Source organism: Oryx dammah, unplaced genomic scaffold (assembly GCF_014754425.2).
Source record: "Oryx dammah isolate SB20612 unplaced genomic scaffold, SCBI_Odam_1.1 HiC_scaffold_27, whole genome shotgun sequence".
Lineage (NCBI taxonomy): Eukaryota > Metazoa > Chordata > Mammalia > Artiodactyla > Bovidae > Oryx > Oryx dammah.
Window position 1 is genome coordinate 73,746,687 of NW_024070211.1, and position 18,114 is coordinate 73,764,800.

The following is an 18,114-nucleotide window of genomic DNA, read 5'->3' on the forward strand; positions in this document are numbered from 1 at the left end:
ATCTTTGGATTCTACAATGTTGCTTTTCACCTTTTAATTTAATTAAAATTTTATACAGTTATAGTCCAGTAATAATTTTTAGCTTGCTAAGTTTTTTAAGAAATTATTTTTGACTGTGCTGGGTCTTGGTTGCTGCTCAGATTTTTCTCTAGTTGTGGCGAGGCAGGGCTACTTTTTACTTGTGGTGCCTGCTCTTGTTGTGGCGCACAGGCTTAGTTGCTCTGTGGCACGTGGGATCTTCCCAGATCAGGGATCAAACCAGTGCCTCCTGCACACTGGTAGGTGGATTCTTTGCCACTGAGCTACCATGGAAGCCTTGATTTTAAACATGTGCTTATTATAAATTTTGAAGTTCTTTAATTCACATTTTATAATAAAGCTAGTTATTTTGATCTCTGTTGTAAGCATTCTTTAGTTGAAAAAATGGAATGAATTGATTTGAGAAAATTTACTGACTCAAGTAATTGAACCATATTTAGTGCTAATTTTAATAATTTAGTTAGGGTGTAGGTATTTGTCAAGCATGATTTTAGTGAATCTGTAAGTGTTCATTCATAACTTAACAGTAGACTTTAGTAATTCACAGTGTTGTGTGAATAATTAAAAACAACCATTTGTATTACTTTGAAGACAGATCTTTTTGATGTCTTTTAGAAGTGTTTATTCTTCAAGAGGGATGAAACTAAGGGGTGATTTACGTTCTAAATTTTCCTCTAATCTCAGATACCATTCATAATGGAATGGAAATTCTTTTCTGTGCTTCAGATACTTCCATACTGTCAGCTTAAAGTTTTATTAATGATGACTAATTTGGGCTATTCTGAAATTATTAACAGCAAAACTGATGAGTGTAGATTGATGATTAAATTTTTTAATACTTATTTAATTGTTCTTTTAGATAACATTAATCACATACTTAGAAAATCTTTTAAGTTTACAAGAATAATATTCTCTTGAATAGTATTTAAGGACTGTTTCAGAAGGGTAAAATTTAGAATGCAGGCTTGAATATAGCACTTTACAAACAGGAATTAAATGTATCCTTTTACTATAACTTTCCTTTTTTTTCACTCTAACATTCTTGGAGAAAGTCTAATATCTGACAGCTTGCTCTCTAACTTGCTATGTCTTAATGTAGATAGTTTTAAATCTATAATCTCTCAAAAGGTTGACATAACTAAATTTAAATTCTTTATTTTCCACTTTTGGCTAACTTCTGGAAATTTTTTTTTCTTCTTTAGATATAGATGCCCTTGTAGGAGGAGAAGTGGGAGGCCTGGAATTTGGCAAGTTACCATTTGGTGCCTGTGAAGATCCCATTAGGTGTGACTTTCATTATATCATTTGAATTATGGGACTTTAAAAATTCTATTTGATATTGATTTTACTGTGTTTTATAATACTGCAACCTCCTGGAATGAATGTAGTGCTGGAAATAGAGACCTACATGTAATAATCTGTCCATCTTTTTTTTTTCCTCTGTAACTTAAGAAGTAAAAGAGGCTTTAAAGTAATATGTAAAACATATATAATACACTTCATGTATTCAGTTCAGTTCAGTCGCTCAGTCGTGTCCGACTCTTTGCGACCCCATGAATCGCAGCACGCCAGGCCTCCCTGTCCATCACCAACTCCTAGAGTTCACTCAGACTCAACGTCCATAAAGTCAGTGATGCCATCCAGCCATCTCATCCTCTGTCGTCCCCTTCTCCTCCTGCCCCCAATCCCTCCCAGCATCAGACACTTTTCCAATGAGTCAGTTCTTTCCATGAGGTGGCCAAAGTACTGGAGTTTCAGCTTCAGCATCATTCCTTCCAAAGAACACCCAGGACTGATCTCCTTTAGGATGGACTGGTTGGATCTCCTTGCAGTGCAAGGGACTCTCAAGAGCCTTCTCCAACACCACAGTTCAAAAGCATCAGTTCTTTGGTGCTCAGCTTTCTTCACAGTACAACTCTCACATTCATACATGATTACTGGAAAAACCATAGCCTTGACTAGACAGACCTTTGTTGGCAAAGTAATGTCTCCTCATGTATTAAGTATATATTAATATAATACATCAATGTAATATATAATATAAAGTAATATACAATAATTAATGTAATTAAGTGTATATTAATACACTTAATGTATAAAGAATCACTTCCTTATAGAAGTGATTCTTGGCCTACTTTGGGGAAACATTTTAAATATTGAAAAGCACAGACATTGTCATATAACACAAATTTTCATGTGTCCCATCACCCAGAGTTAACAATTTTTTGCATTTTTCCTGGCCACTTTTTCACAATTAAGACTTAGAGACACAAAGGTGACCTTATAGGTTACCCAATTGCTTTTCTAGAAGAGCTACTGAACTTAAAAAAAAGAATAAAAACAACTGTTTCGTGAGAAAATGTAGGGGTTAGAAAACTTCATCAGTGATAGCAAAATATTTGGAAAATATAAACAGTGCTTATATAAAAACTATCTCATTTGTTAAACTATTTGGTTATTTTAAAAAATATATATATTCACATTTTGTCGTTCAGTTGCTAAATTATGTCCTACTCTGCGACCTCATTGACTGCAGCACGCCAGGCTTCCCTGTCCTTCACTATTGTCCTGGAGTTTGCTCAAATTCATCATGTTCATTAAGTCAGTGATGCTATCTAACCATCTCATCCTCGGCTACCCTCTTCTCCTTTTGCCTTCTTTAATACTCTCAGTTAAATGTAGAAATAATAATACTTTTAACTTAAAATCACTTAAGGGAGACAGTAAAGTGGATATCTTTTAAAAATTGATATTTATTATATGTGCCAGACACTGTGCTAAGAGGAAGATCCTGAAGTAAGTAAAACTGATCCTTCTCAGCATTTATAGTCTAATTAAATAAAATAGATGAACTAATCACCTAAGTAAACTTAGAATTATAAATTATGGAATAATTTGAAGGAAAAGTATAGAAAGTATTGACAGTAAAATGAGTGACTAGTTTAGATTTGTATGCCGTCAGTAAAGTTTTCTCAAAGGAAAGGGTATTTACTCTGAGTCTCAATTAGAATTTAGCCAGGCAGAGAATGAGAGAACGACCATTCCAGGTGCAGGGAAGAGCCTGTGCAAAGCACCTTGATGCAGGAAAGAGCTTGGGAAGTCTACTGAAGGAAACAAAAGGTGGCTGTCACAGCTAGAATGCAGTGAGCAAGCAAGAAACGCTGTGGGGGTGGATACAGATATAATTGTGGCTCCAGTGGGGTCATTTATTTGAATTTTACTTAGAGAAGATTTTAGGGGGAGAGCAATAAACTGATCTGATAGAAGTGTGATGGTTTTAATTATTAAATATTTCTTCCAAATCTGTATCGTGATGAGGAGTCAGTCAGCAAAGGAACAAGTGATTGAAGGACACAGGAATAAGTTGAGGCTAAGATGGTGCGTGTGGCATACCATTTAAATCAGACTGATTAGCAAATATAGTGGGCACAATGCTTTTGAAAAGGCATCTTTAATAGTGAAAGAGGAAATGAGCCTTTTTCATTATCTTGTCTCATTGTCAAAGAAATTTTTCTATAGTTAGAGGGAGAGGAGAGGACTTAATCATAAAAGCTTAGAAATTGAATTTGAGGTTCATACTTTAAAAAATTCAGTAGTGTATAGTTTTAAATTTCAAATCATTCTAGTCATTTAAACAATATGATATCACATATTATTTGTGGTCATTTTTTACCTTAATTTTATTATGAATAATAAATTCATGTTCAGTGCAGAAAAAATGTAAAAATGGGCAAAAACCCTATGTTTAGTAGTCACATTGTCTTGTTGCAAACTGTAATAGTCAACTCTAATTCAAGCAAAAAATCAGTTTATTGGATAGATACTTAGTAACTCGAATGTTTAATTGGGACCATTGTAGAACCAGGCTCAGAAAATAGCCTTGAGCCAAGCCTGCCTAGTTGTCTGGTTCATAACCCGGGTTATACTGCATTGTTGTGGAGTGCTGGCCCACTGTGAATTCCTAATTGTGCTTACAGATTCAGATTCTCAGACTGCAGTTACCAGTTAGTCAAGCATCACCGAAGAGCAGAGAAATGAAGTAATTGACCCTTTTGACTTCTGTATTCTCCAAATATAACAAGTGAGATCAGAATCTAGACAGGAGGGGAAAAAAAAAAAATCACTAAATTTATAATCACCTACTCACAGGTGATCATGGACAACAGCTTGCTATATGTGCTTCTGGCCATTTTTCATATGTATGAATTAAGTGTGTATATATACATGTTTATGTGTATATATGCAGCCGATCCCCCCAACACCACCCTCAAGTTGATTTGCTAGGAGAACTTGTAGGACTCAACATTATAGCTGTGCTCATGCTTACTTACTAAGCAAAAGGATATGGTGCAAAAATCAGCAAAGGGAAAAGGCATATGGGGTGAGGTCCAGAGCAAATGAAGGACAAACTTCATCTTCCCATATAGTCACACAGGACACATTTAATTCCCCCGGCAATGAATTGTGACAATATGTGTGAAAGGCTGTCTACCAGGGAAGCTCACTAGAGGCTCAGCACTTAGAAGTTTTAATCAGAGATTGGTCATGTAGGCACCCTCTGGCTAGCATGTACCAGAAGAAAACCAGGTGTTTCCATCAACCATGTTTTTGGCACAGGTAATTTAGGCACAAGGAATGATAAGAACCCTCCTGAAATTCAAGTTCCCAGATGCCAAACCAGGGACTAGCCTTGCAAGTAATCCTTTCTCAGTGTTAGGCCTGGTATGGTAACTCTTTTCTGCACAGTATTTTTATTTATTTTATAAATGTATGTCATCATACATTTTTTTGTGGCTTGTTATTCTGCAGTTTAATTTTCATCTTTAAAAAGAGGTCAGCAAACTGTGACCTGTGGACCAAATCTGACCAGTGGCCTGTTTTTATATATATAATGAGCTAAATTACCATAGTTTAACGGGCTAAACTCTGGATGGTGAAACTGCAGCCCAAAAGATGTCCCTAGAGTTAGCCCGTGAATGTGCCTGGAATCTGTACGCACCGTGGATGGTCTTCACGGGGTTAGGTCTTGTTCATCCCATGCCCTTCCCAAGCCGCACCCCTTCTGATGCAGTGGAGCTTAGGGATCCGCTCAGCCTCCAGCAGAGCCTGCACCAGGCTTCCAGCAGATCTGCTCAGAATTTGATGCCTGTTAGCCAATCTACCCTTCATGGGTCTTCACCAGGGAAAGCCACCCCAAGCACACCAAAGGCTCAGGGGGTGAAGTCTCAACCCAAGAAAATTATAGCGGAAATCATGCTCCCCAACCTCGTGAGACAATGAGACTTCCCCTCCCAGATCTCCTTCATCAGGAAGACTGGTGATGGTCAACCTCAAGGTCAAGCTGCACCAATGCCTCCAGATGATGGACCCCGAGAGCCTTAGAGAGCAGCTGTCCCCAACCTTTCTGGCACCAGAAACGGCGTTCATGGAAGACCAGGGTGGGGAATGGTTTCAGGATGATTCAAGCATATGACGTTTATTATGTACTTTATTTCTATTATTATTATTACCTCAGATCCCTGGGTTGGGAAGATCCCTTGGAGAAGGGAATGGCAACCTACTCCAGTTTTCTTGCCTGGGAAATCCTGTGGACAGAGGAGCCTGGTGGGCTACAGTCCACAGGGTCACAAAGAGACACGACTTAGTGACTAAACAACAACAACAAGGGACTAAAAGTGGTCTTACATTGTTGAGGGTTTTAAAAGAAAAAAACAAGAATATAGCAGACAATTGATACATGGCCCATAAAAAGCACAAAATACTTCCCAGAGGGTCCTTTGTAGAAAAAGTATGCCAATCCCTGAACTATATTAAAATGATATTTTCAAAATTGAGATATAACCTACGTACGATAAAAGTCACAATTTTAAAGTATACAATTTAGTGTTTTTAGGGTTCAGAGTTGTGCAACCATCATTAGTATCTAATTCCACAACATTTTCATTACCCCAAAAAGAAACCCCTCGCCTGTTAACTATCACCACCCCCACCCCACCTCTTGCCCCCACTATCCCAGTTTCGCCTCTGGCTCTAGACTGATATTAATGTACTTTTTGCCTGTATGGATTTTCCTTTTCCGGACATTTCATATAGGTTGGATTATACCACATGGGACCTTTTGTATCTGGCGTTTTCACTTAGCATCTTTTAGAGGTTCATCCACATTGTAGCGTGAATCAGTGTATCATTGCTTTTTGTGGCCATAGCTGTCCTGTGGAATAGTGCTACATTTTACTTAACTCATCAACTGACAAACATTTGGTTTACTTATACTTTTTGATTATTATGTATAGCATGTTTTTTTCTTGCAGACATTAATATAAACATGCCACCATTTGCTAAACCAGGTGCTTGCAGTTTTATTATATTACAAATCATGAACATTTTTAGCATACTTTTTGGGGCATATTTCCAGTTATTTGCTGAGAATACAATTCTAGAAGTAGAATTGTTGAATCAGAGTATATATACATTATTAAAACTTCAGATATATCATATGTTTTGTTTCAGTGAACTCCATTTAGCAACTACATGGCCTCACCTGACTGAAGGTACCATTGTGGATAATGATGTTTATTCGTAAGTATGTTAAAAATAGTACATTGAGAGTCACAGATTTCAAAAGACTAACTGCCCAGTGGGTTAGCAATTTTTCTTTGAATCAATTTCTGGTATGGTTGTTTGCTTTTGTTTTTAAAGATCAGTTTTTAGACTGACTGATGTATATTAGAAGTGTGTTTTAAGCTGTAGACTTTGGAGACAGGATCCTTAGTTCCAGGGTAATGAGCAGTGTGAATCTTACTTGGGTTTAGCAAAGATGTCTCTAGTTAGTTTGGGAGTCAGTGTGTAATTCTGTTGGAATTTTTGTAGCTGGTAAGAACATTTGATAAGGACTTTCAAGAGATGATGGTCATTAAAATATGTAGGAAGAACATTTGATCATTAAATGCCATAAATAACAAAACATCCGTATCATATACTCCTGTGCAATGGAAAAATGGCACAGGAAAAAATTGAAAATTGCAGCGAGCCCTATCCCAGAAGAATGTGGGGAAAGAGGAATGTAATTTTGGTATCTTCTCATGCTTGATGCAAAACAGTGAGAAATAGGACACTTTTAAAAAAAATAGTTAAAATAAATGTGTTCTATTTTCTGATGGTAAAAGTAACACAAGCTTTTAAAATCAGATAATTTAGATGGGTATAAAGAAGAAAGATAACCTACAATTCTGTTACTTAAAAAATAACCAGTTGTGTATAGCGGACTTTTGGACTCAGAGGGAGAGGGAGAGGGTGTGATGATTTGGGAGAATGGCATTGAAACATGTATAATATCATGTAAGAATCGAAATGCCAGTCTATGTCTGATGCAGGATATGACACGCTTGGGGCTGACGCGCGGGGATGACCCAGAGAGATGTTGTGGGGAGGGGGGTGCGAGGGGGGTTCATGTTTGAGAACGCATGTACACCTGTGGTGGATTCATGTCAATCTATACCAAAACCAATACAGAATTGTAAAGTAAAAATTAAAAAAAAAAAAACAAAAAAAACCAGTTAGCATTTAAGGGTATTTCTTTTTAAAGTATAAATTTATATATTAATTTGCTTTATTCATAAATACAGTTATTCATTAAATAGATGTAGATCTGTGTTGTCAATTTGTAAAGTACTGCATAATATCCCATTAAGCGAATGCAGCATAATCTTTTTAACTGAGAAAATGGGCACTTGATCTTGTGCAAATTTTTATAGTTTTCTTTTTATTAATAAATAGTGTAATAAAAAACAGATTAGGATTATTGTACATTTTTGCTTCTCATTTTGTTTTATTTCTAAAATATTCTCATTAGGTTATCATTGTATGTTACCTGATCAGAATCATTTTTATGCTTTTTGATTTTGGTTTTTCCTTTTGTACTTTTTTGTCTAAGAATTTTGTCTTAAGGTTTTATTTTTAAAAACTCATCTAAATGGTCTTCTGCATGTGTATAGCAGTAAGTTTAAGGGAGGCAAAATGGATTGCTTGCCCTTCTATGTAATGTTTTCATTAAGACTGCATTTTGTTAAATTTATGAACTTTGCAGATTGCTGTAAATAGGATCTTGTGTTTATCATTTTGCATTTCAGTGATTTGGATCCTATGCAGGCTCCCCATTGGTCTGTTAGAGTTCGAAAAGCTGATAATCCTCAGTGTTTGCTAGGTAAGATATTTATGTTCCTTTCCCGAAATACCACGTATTTGTCTATTCTCCAGATCAGGAACACTGGATGTATTCTTTATACTTTATTTCACCTATCTGAAAATTTTTTTTAAGTTTTTTACATTGTGACCTCCTAACATCATTAAAAATTAATCTTTGTCAACAGCAGTGACTCCTTCTGGTTATTCTTAAAGAATACTGGCAGACTTTCTTGTCATTTAGTTTTAACCAGTCTACACCTCAAAATTCTCTTATGTTTTCCCAGGATCTGAGTTTTATTTTCCTAATGCTTTATGTCACTTCTTTTTTTCCTTCTGTGGCATACTCTGCTTCTTCCATTCTGGTTAGTGGAACCCCTTTTTGTCTTTTGTCATCCCTATATGCTTGCAGTATATGACAAGGATGAACACTGAATTTGATGATCTTATTAGAGCCTTTCTGTAGGGCTCTGTACTGTATCTGCAGATATATTTTCTGATAGAGGAAAAGAGGTGTAAATAATCTTGTACATGTCATAGGGATATTTGAAGTGAAATAACAATATGTGAAAGTGAAAGTGACTCAGTCGTGTGTCACTCTTTGCAACCCCATGGACTATACAGTCCATTGAATTCACCAGGCCAGTACTGGAGTGGGTAGCCTTTCCCTTCTCCAGAGAATCTTCCCAACCCAGGGATCGAACCCAGGTCTCCTGCATTGCAAGCAGATTCTTTTCCAGCTGAGCCACAAGGGAAGCCCAAGACTTCTGGAATGGGTAGCCTATCCATTCTCCAGCAGATCTTCCTGACCCAGGGATTGAACCAGGGTCTTCTGCATTGCAAGCAGATTCTTTACCAACTGAGCTATCAGGGAAACCCTGACATAACATTATAGAAATGTATTTGTATAACATTTAGAACATATAGAACATTTCTGTAACATTATAGAAATGTTATAACATTATAGAAATACTTTTAAAACTATCATTCACTCTTCAGGTCATAATTATTATATCCCATATCTAGAATTATCTTTCTCTTCGTGCTTTTGTAGGTAATGTCTCTTTCATGAAGTCTTCTGAACCTGTCTCCTCTTTTCAGTCTTTTTCTCTCTCATATTTAGTGGATGTGAAAATTATTTTCTCCATTTCTGTGTTCATGCATGCCACATTTATTTCATACAATGTAATACGTTGCCATTCAGCTGATGGAGTTATTACTAAATATTTATTGATGACAGTATTGGGGCATTTCCGTAAAGCTTTTTTTCCTGAGCTCTGTATCATTCATCATGTTATTCATTAAATGCTAATTAGCATTTACGTATATAAGGTAAAATTCCTGCCATCTTTGTCTTGAGGTATAGGGAAGTAGTGAGGCTTCCCTGGTGGCTCAGTGGTAAAGAATCTGACAGCCAATGCAGGAGACACTGAAGACGTGAGTTTGATCCCTGGGTTGGGAAGATGCCCTGGAGAATAAATGGCTACACACCAGTATTCATGCCTAGGAAATTCCATGAGCAGAGGAGCCTGGCAGGCTTTCCAGGAGGTTGTGGAGAGTCAGACACAACTTGGTGACTAAAACAATAAGAACATTGGGAGGTAGGTAGAGGGTTGATAGGAAATGTTTTAGAGTTGGATAGACCTTGTTTTAAATACTAGATCCACCAACTGCATGAGAGAAGATACTATTTATCTTATTCAGGCCAATAGTAAGTGCTTAATATTACTATGTCCAATTATTTTTCCTTTCATTCTAGAGGGAATTATAAGAAAAAACTTTTAATATCCTGGGACATAGAGGGAAAGTAAAGCCAAGGCTACCTTTGAAATGGGATTAAGTTTTTGCATTGGGTGGAGAAACTGAATGGTTCTTTTTCTTTTTTTTTTAATGTCAAACTTAATGCATTTTTATGACCAGAACTGCAACAAGAGTGGCAGATGTCTCTCATTTTTTTTTTATACTGGGTGAAGACTAATCTCATGGCCCTGCTCAGATGTCAACCTCTTGACTGGAAGGGCAGGTAGATCATGCAAGAGTTCACAATTTTTTTTTAAAATTTCTATTAGAATATAGTTGCTTTATAATGTGTTTCTGTTGTATAGCATAGTGAATCAGTTACATGTATACATATATCTCTTTTAAAATTTCTTTCCTACTTAGGTTAGTGAAGAGCACTGAGTAGAGTTCCCTTGAATGTTTTTTTTTCTGCCATATGTTGAAAGTGAAAGTGAAGTTGCTCAGTCATATATCTGACTCTGCGATGCTATGGACTATACCCTGCCAGGCTCCTCCATCCATGGGATTTTCCAGGCAAGAATACTAGAGTCGGTTGCTGTTTCCTTCTCCAGGAGATCTTCCTGACTCAGGGGTTGAACTCAGATCTCCCGCACCACAGACTCTACCATCTGAACCACCAGGAAAACAATATGTTAGTTAATAGCTTTTGTGAAAAGACATGTATATTTATGTATAGGACTGACTTCTTTCAGTTACATTTCAAAAATGAGTAACATTTTTTCTGTGTAGGTGATTTTGTCACTGAATTTTTTAAAATTTGCCGTCGAAAGGAGTCAACTGATGAGATTCTTGGACGATCCACATTTGAGGAAGAAGGGAGAGGTGACTTAACTTTTTCTCTTTTTTAAAGTTATTTTCAAATGTCTAACTCTTTCACATATTCTCCAGCAACTCTTCATCCATTTTTCTCATTCAGGTTATATTAGGGAATCACGTTTTGATGAACTAAACAGCTACCATTTTCTCTTGGCTATACCCTGAGCTTAAAACATTGTGTGATTAATAAGAAAATGTAAGATATTTTTAAAAACAGAGTTTCAGAGATTTATTTTTGAAGTTCCTGGGCAGAAATTGTTACACCTTTGTTAATCATGCATCTGTATAAAGCTGAACATGTGTATTAATGAAAAGTCACTGATGAAAAGAGTGACTAAAGTATTCTGTACAGTCATCAGTTTATTCATCACTTTAACCTGCTAAGGTTGATGATGTAATATATATTCGTTTCTATTCTTTTTATAGAAATTGCTGATATAACTCATGCTTTGTCAAAGTTGACAGAGCCTGCACCAGTTCCAATTCATAAATTATCAGTCTCTAACATGGTGCACACTGCAAAGAAGAAAATACGGAAGCACAGAGGTGTGGAAGAATCACCCCTGAATAATGATGTCCTCAATACTATTCTTTTGGTAACTAAATGTAATGTTTTTATGTGTCTGTATGCGCACTCATTTATTATCTATTCAGTCCTATCTGTGTGGCAGGTACTGGATGGGGATATAAAATGAGTAAAACACAGTCTCCACATTCAGAATTGCCACTGGTGTAGTGGGAATAAGAAAAATGAACAGTAATTACAATACCATGTTACATGTAAGAATTCTGGCAAAGGGCCTGTGAAAACACAGCAGAGGGGTGCATCTGTCTGTCTGAGCAGTGGGAATCAAGGAGAGCTTCACAAAGAGGGGACAGTTGAGCTAGTCATAAATGGATGAAGGTTTAGAAGTGGACGAATTGCAGAGGCCTGAGAGAGCATGTTGGATAATCTGGTAGATTGCAGGGTACTTCCCAGAGAGGGGTCAAGGACGAGACTGAAGAGTAGCTGGTGAAGTGCTTGCTGAAGCATGGGACTTCATCTTACAGTTTAATGCCACTTTAAGCAGGAGGTTGACATGATCAAAATGGTATTCTTGAAAACTTTATAGCAAGTACTAGAAGGGGCTAGGGTGTCCCCTAGGTATAGGTTGGTGGAACAGGTCCAGCCCAGGAACCATACACATCAAGGTTAATCCTGATTTGTTGTTTGACTTTAAACAAGCCATTTAACTTCACTTTCTTCATCTGAAGTGAATCTAATAAAAGCCTATGAGGTTGTTGGATGCATTAAAGGACCTTCTATTACACTGGTATTTAATAGAACTTTGCTAAATCTTAGCTATTCTTACTATAATTGTAGTTACAATCTTACTTCTGACAGCCTGTGCATTAAGACATTCTTGGGAAAAACCTTTAAGAGTAGTGCAATGGAAAGAATATAGGACTTGAAAACTTGAAGTTAGTTTTAGCCCTGCTATTTATCTGAGCAAGACTTTTTAGCCAGATTTTTAGTTTGTTTATTTGTAAGAGATGTGGGCACTGATACATAGCTCATGTAGTGGTATGAAAATAGGATACTGTGTATAAATGTGCTTACTAGTGGATGTTGACACTTGGTTGTTCCTCTCCTTAAGAAGAAAAACCTCTTCAGCGTGTTCTGTTCTGTTCAGTTCAGTTCAGTGGCTCAGTCATGTCCGACTCTTTGCGACCCCATGAATCGCAGCACGCCAGGCCTCCCTGTCCATCACCAACTCCTGGAGTTCACCCAAACTCATGTCCATCAAGTCGGTGATGCCATCCAGCCATCTCATCCTCTGTCGTCCCCTTCTCCTCCTGCCCCCAATCCCTCCCAGCATCAGGGTCTTTTCCAATGAGTCAACTCTTTGCATGAGGTGGCCAGAATATTGGGAGTTTCAGCTTTAGCATCAGTCCTTCCAATGAACATCCAGGACTGATCTTCTTTAGGATGGACTGGTTGGATCTCCTTGCAGTTGAAGGGACTCTCAAGAGTCTTCTCCAACACCACAGTTCAAAAGCATCAATTCTTTGGCGCTCAGCTTTCTTCACAGTCCAGCTCTAACATCCATACACAACCACTGGGAAAATCTCTTGAGCATGTTCTGTTCAGTTCTGTAGTACATGGCAAAGTATGCGAAGGAATTACATGTCAGCGGTACCACAGGACACTTGGGGAGATTAGCGATTAAAGGATGGAAAATAAATTTCTGTAGAGAAGGCCCCTTCTTAAGGATATATCCTTAAGAGATTTTATTCCAATTATGTAGCTCAGTTGTATGCACTGCAGTTTTGTTTTTTAACCACTCTGCTCACCCTCACATAAACCCTCACATGTATTAACAGAAATCACGTAGAAAAGATACATTGGTCATTACAGGTTTAGTCTGCTTCCCACTTTCTGTAAGTATCTCGTAAGATAAAATTATGGGTCTTTAATGTCATACTTGTAGCATTTCGTATATGAAAACCTGTGGGTTGTATTTCTCTATGGAGCCTCACAAGTGTTTGGGTATTTAAAATTTTTCTTTTATAATTTTATCTATTTAATAATAACACTTTTAAAAAACTTTAATGACCTTGGATGAGCCTGAAATCATAGTACACAGATTCTGGTTTTGCTTTCTGTGAACTAAGCTATTCACAGAACCTGGTGGTTACATTTAAGAAAAATCTTATTTTAAAATTGACTAGTCACTCTTGTTTTTTGGAGAAAAATAGAAAATATTTGAGATAGTGTAGAACCAACTGGCCAATACAGTAAGAGCATTTTCATTGTTTTAAAAACACAAGTGTTAAAATGTCAAATGGTGTTTATAAGAGTTACAAAAGTCTGCAAAGTAATAAATTTCATTGAAAATGTGATTATTTTCTTTCTTTCACATAAGTTCTTATTCCCTGATGCTGCTTCTGAGAAACCATTAGATGGGACTTCTTCAACAGACAATAGTAATCCTCCACTAGAGAGTGAAGAATATGTAAGTTGATTAATGTTAAATATTTTAAATGCATTGAATTTCTAGGGATTTTGCTATATTTCTAGCAACAGTCATGAAATCTACCTCATAGCAATGACTACTGTAAACAGTTTTATGTCTCTATACCTGTCATTTAAGCTCATCCTCAGTTTAACAAAGACTTGGATGAGGAAAACATGATAATTTTCTAGCATTCACTATAAAACTTTCTCTGTTGTGAAATAAGGATCTTTTTATTGTAAAAGTTAGGAAAGGTTGAGGGACGATCATGGCCTCCATTCAGTGACCTACTATAGAACGTTAACATAGGTACATATTTTGGGTTAAAGAAGTTTTCTGGAAATAATGAAAAAATATACTGTGTGTATGGGTTATAGGATGTCCTTCAGTTTAAACTTTTCATAAGTCATCAAATTTATGTTTTGCAATAGATTCTTCTTTGTATTTCAAAACTAGACAGAATAGAAAATTCTTTAATAGAGTAACATGTAAAATGAAGTAAAATTTTCATGTTTTCCTTTTTGAAGTCTTTGATAAATTGAGAAATAAGTTTAAATGACTGGTGTAGAGATATATCAAATTGTTAACAATACTGTTAGGAAGTGATTTCATGAAGTGAGAAGGAAAAGCAGGGCTTTACATTTTTAGTTTATACAGTTGTGATTTTGTGTTTCTGCCGCAAGCATGTATTCATTTGTAATTATAAGATTTTTATAACACATAAATTTAGAGTATTTCTTAAAGATTTCACAGAAGAAACTTAAAGCTGCACCTTTAGCCTCACTAAAATAGAGTGTCGCATTTTGATCCTTGTAGAGATCTTGAAAACATGGAGCTGCCTAAGAAAAATTGAGGCAATAATGTTTTAGACATTTGATAAAAGCCTGATTAATTTCAGGTATTAAAATCTCTACCTACACAGTGTCTGATCGTACATGTAAATATATTGTTAACAAGTTTTGTTTGTTTCTATTTTGTTAAATTTAGAGTCTCTACAATCAGTTCAAATCTGCACCATCTGATAGTTTAACATACAAGTTGGCTTTGTGTCTTTGTATGATCAATTTCTACCATGGAGGACTGAAAGGAGTGGCACATCTCTGGCAGGAATTTGTTCTTGAAATGCGTTTCAGATGGGAAAACAACTTTCTGATCCCAGGGTAATAATTTCAGTTCCTGATTGTAGAGATAGATAGTATTTTTATTTGTTCGCAAAATTTGACTTCTGACTCATTAATTCTCCTCTTGTAGGAAATCTGCCCCAAGAAAATGATAAGAAACTTAGGATATGATTTCTGTTCATTGGTGTTCACTATAATGGGAAGAAAAAATTAATCTAAGTATCAGACATTAAGTTAGTTCAGTTGCTCAGTCGTCTCCGACTCTTTGTGACCCCATGAACTGCAGCACACCAGGCTTCCCTGTCCATCACCAACTCCCGGAGCCTACTCAAACTCATGTCCATCGGGTCGGTGATGCCATCTGACCATCTCATCCTCTGTCGTCCCCTTCTCCTCCCGCCTTAGATCTTTCCCAGCATCAGGGTCTTTTCCAATAAAGAGTGGTTAAATAAATCATCATGTATTTCTATAATGGAGAGTTTTTTTCCAAGAATCCCTGTTAACGTAGAAGATGATCACAATATTTATAGTAAAGTAGACTGTAGTGTTAATGTATACAGTGCTTTCAACTATGCTGATAGAGAATATTAGAAAATACAGAGAATATATATAGAAATATGTATAGAAAAATAATTGGAAAGAAATATAACAAAATGTTAACTAGTTTAGTTGGAGAGAAAACATCTTTAGAGTTCAGAAGTTTGGGTGTTAAATATTACCTATAATTTTTTTATATAGCTTATGTTGACATTTCATTTAAAGAGTTTAGCATATATGTTGATACTGTATAGGTTACTGTTCATTTGCCCATCCTACTCAAACTAAGGGAAGAGAATCATGATATTGGTAATACAAAATGGTAACTGATCCAAAAATGTTTACTCCTAAGTCATTTGCCAACCTCTACTTAACTGGATTCTCTCTTGGCTAATTACTGGGAACCACCTCATTTAGAGTAGAGGAAATCCAGGCTCCCTTCAGCAAAAGAGAGGTGGAGATTAATGGATTTTATATTGAGAATCTACCATAATGATTGAGAACTGAATAAATAGTATAACTTCTTTTGTAGTGTCTGAAAGACTGCATGCTAGCTACTTCCTAGGGTGGATTTCAAGGCTTTAAATTTTTTAAGTTTCTGTTAGCTTGAGAGCTATCACTACTTTGCTGTTGCGTTTTGTCTGTTGTACTTGCTGTTGGTAAATTATGGACTAGGAGAATAAAATAAATTTTGATTTTTTAATTTTATTTGCTCCAAGTTGCCTAATTTGTAGAAGTCTAGTTTTGCTCTCTTATCTATGTGGTTTAAATATATGGTGGTATAAAAATATGCATATCTGAAGCAATTCTACTGATAAGCTTTTTTCTACTACTTTATTTGATAGATTAGCAAGTGGACCCCCAGATCTGAGATGCTGTTTACTGCATCAGAAGCTACAGGTAAAAATTTCCCAGTGGCAGTATATAATTTGTGACAGTGGTTAGGTCAAGTTATTCTGACATTAAATATAATAATAGATTATAAGCTGTTTTCATTGTGCTGCTATAGGTTACTTAAGTCACTGTCATTCACACCAAGGTCCAGGGAAAGGGTGGAGACTGAAAAGAAAATATTCAGGCACTGGATAAATTTTTACTGTAACTGTCACTGGTGGAACAGCAGTTTCCTCAGTCCTTGTCCTTGCAAAGGAAAAAATTCATTCGAGAGATAAAGAGCAGTTTTAAGCAGCAGCAGTTTTATTAAGCAAAGAGAACATAAGCTCCCATGAAAGGATGAGAATGGGCAGTCTAGAAACCAGAAACTGCCCTGAAGTGGGGGTAGGGTTGGTTTTTCAGAGTGGTGGAAATTCTCTCCCTGTGTCTTGTGTTATTTGATAAGTTGATTGACAGCTTTAGCTTATATAACTTGTATCCTTGTGTACAGGTGTTTACCCATAAGCACCCAAGCAAAGCCCACAGAGGGCAGGCAAAAACTGCAATGCTGGTTTACTATAAACACAGTGTAATGAGCCCTGGGTTATTACTTTGAGTCACTTTTTAGGTCTTGGTGCCCTGTGCTGGCAGTTTTTGTCTAGCTTACTCCTAACAAGGCTGGTAACTTAGGGATCCTTGACCACAAAAGCCAGGGTCCCTGGGTATGTTCTGATCACCAGTGCCCAGGAAGGGGAAGGAAAAATAACTCTGTCCAGGATATGGCTGGGACCCATGCATGTCTGACTAACAATTCATATATAATAATAAATATAATAATAAAATAATAAATAATTTTGTTTCTCTTTTCTTAAGATGTTAAATTGTTGTATTGAAAGAAAGAAGGCACGTGATGAGGGGAGAAAGACAAGTCCTTCAGATAATGTGACTAATACATATTCAGGGGATGCTGGAAAATCTGGAGATCAGCTGGGGCCAGATAATTTGAGAGAGGCAGATAAGGACAAAGGAGAGGTGGGAAAATCATGGGATTCTTGGAGTGACAGCGAGGAAGAGTTTTTTGAATGCCTAAGTGATACTGAAGAACTTAAGGGAAATGGACAAGAGAGTGGCAAGAAAGGAGGACCTAAGGAGATGGCAAGTTTAAAGCCAGAAGGACGACTCCATCAGCATGGGAAACTCACACTGCTACATAATGGAGAACCTCTCTACATTCCAGTGACCCAGGTGGGACGGGGACTGGTTCTTTAAGTTGTATTGTTGTTGTTGTTGTTACTTATATAACTTTATCCTAGTAGGAGATGATTACTTTGGATAAAGGCACTTCTTTAAATAGTCTGTGTCTAAAGATCTATAGATTTGAAATCTAAATAAACTATTGGGGTTTTTAGGTCTACTATTTGTGCAGCTGAGAAATGTTTTGAAGTTTCAGTAGATAGTACTTCATCATGTATACAGTGACCTGTTAGTTCTTCGGATGTTTAAAAAAAAAACCAAAATCCAGAAATATTGGTGGGAAGAACAAAAGTTAAAATGCTTGATTTATGTAATTAGTTCTTATCTGTTCAATATGTAGTTTGAACACATTTTATACCATTAGGAAATGGAATAGCAACAGCTCAAGACCTAAGGAAGAGCAATGGTTTGGGGGTTTTTTGGGTTTTTTTTTTTGCATAGGTAATAAGTATATTTTATTGTGAAAATCTGAATCTAGAAAAAGTGAAAGTCACCAC

General features: G+C 36.5%; 1 protein-coding gene across 2 annotated transcripts in view; it reads left to right on the forward strand.

Moving 5' to 3' along the window:
* RAB3GAP1 (RAB3 GTPase activating protein catalytic subunit 1) overlaps window positions 1-18,114 on the forward strand; it is a 125,323-nt gene that overhangs the window by 75,618 nt on the left and 31,591 nt on the right. For both annotated transcript variants that reach the window (XM_040228502.1, XM_040228503.1), the window contains exons 9-17: window positions 1,242-1,323; window positions 6,550-6,618; window positions 8,169-8,242; window positions 10,750-10,842; window positions 11,263-11,432; window positions 13,743-13,832; window positions 14,820-14,992; window positions 16,336-16,390; window positions 17,237-17,608. In XM_040228502.1, coding sequence (XP_040084436.1) covers window positions 1,242-1,323; window positions 6,550-6,618; window positions 8,169-8,242; window positions 10,750-10,842; window positions 11,263-11,432; window positions 13,743-13,832; window positions 14,820-14,992; window positions 16,336-16,390; window positions 17,237-17,608 — 1,178 coding nt within the window. The remainder of the gene's footprint in view (window positions 1-1,241; window positions 1,324-6,549; window positions 6,619-8,168; window positions 8,243-10,749; window positions 10,843-11,262; window positions 11,433-13,742; window positions 13,833-14,819; window positions 14,993-16,335; window positions 16,391-17,236; window positions 17,609-18,114) is intronic.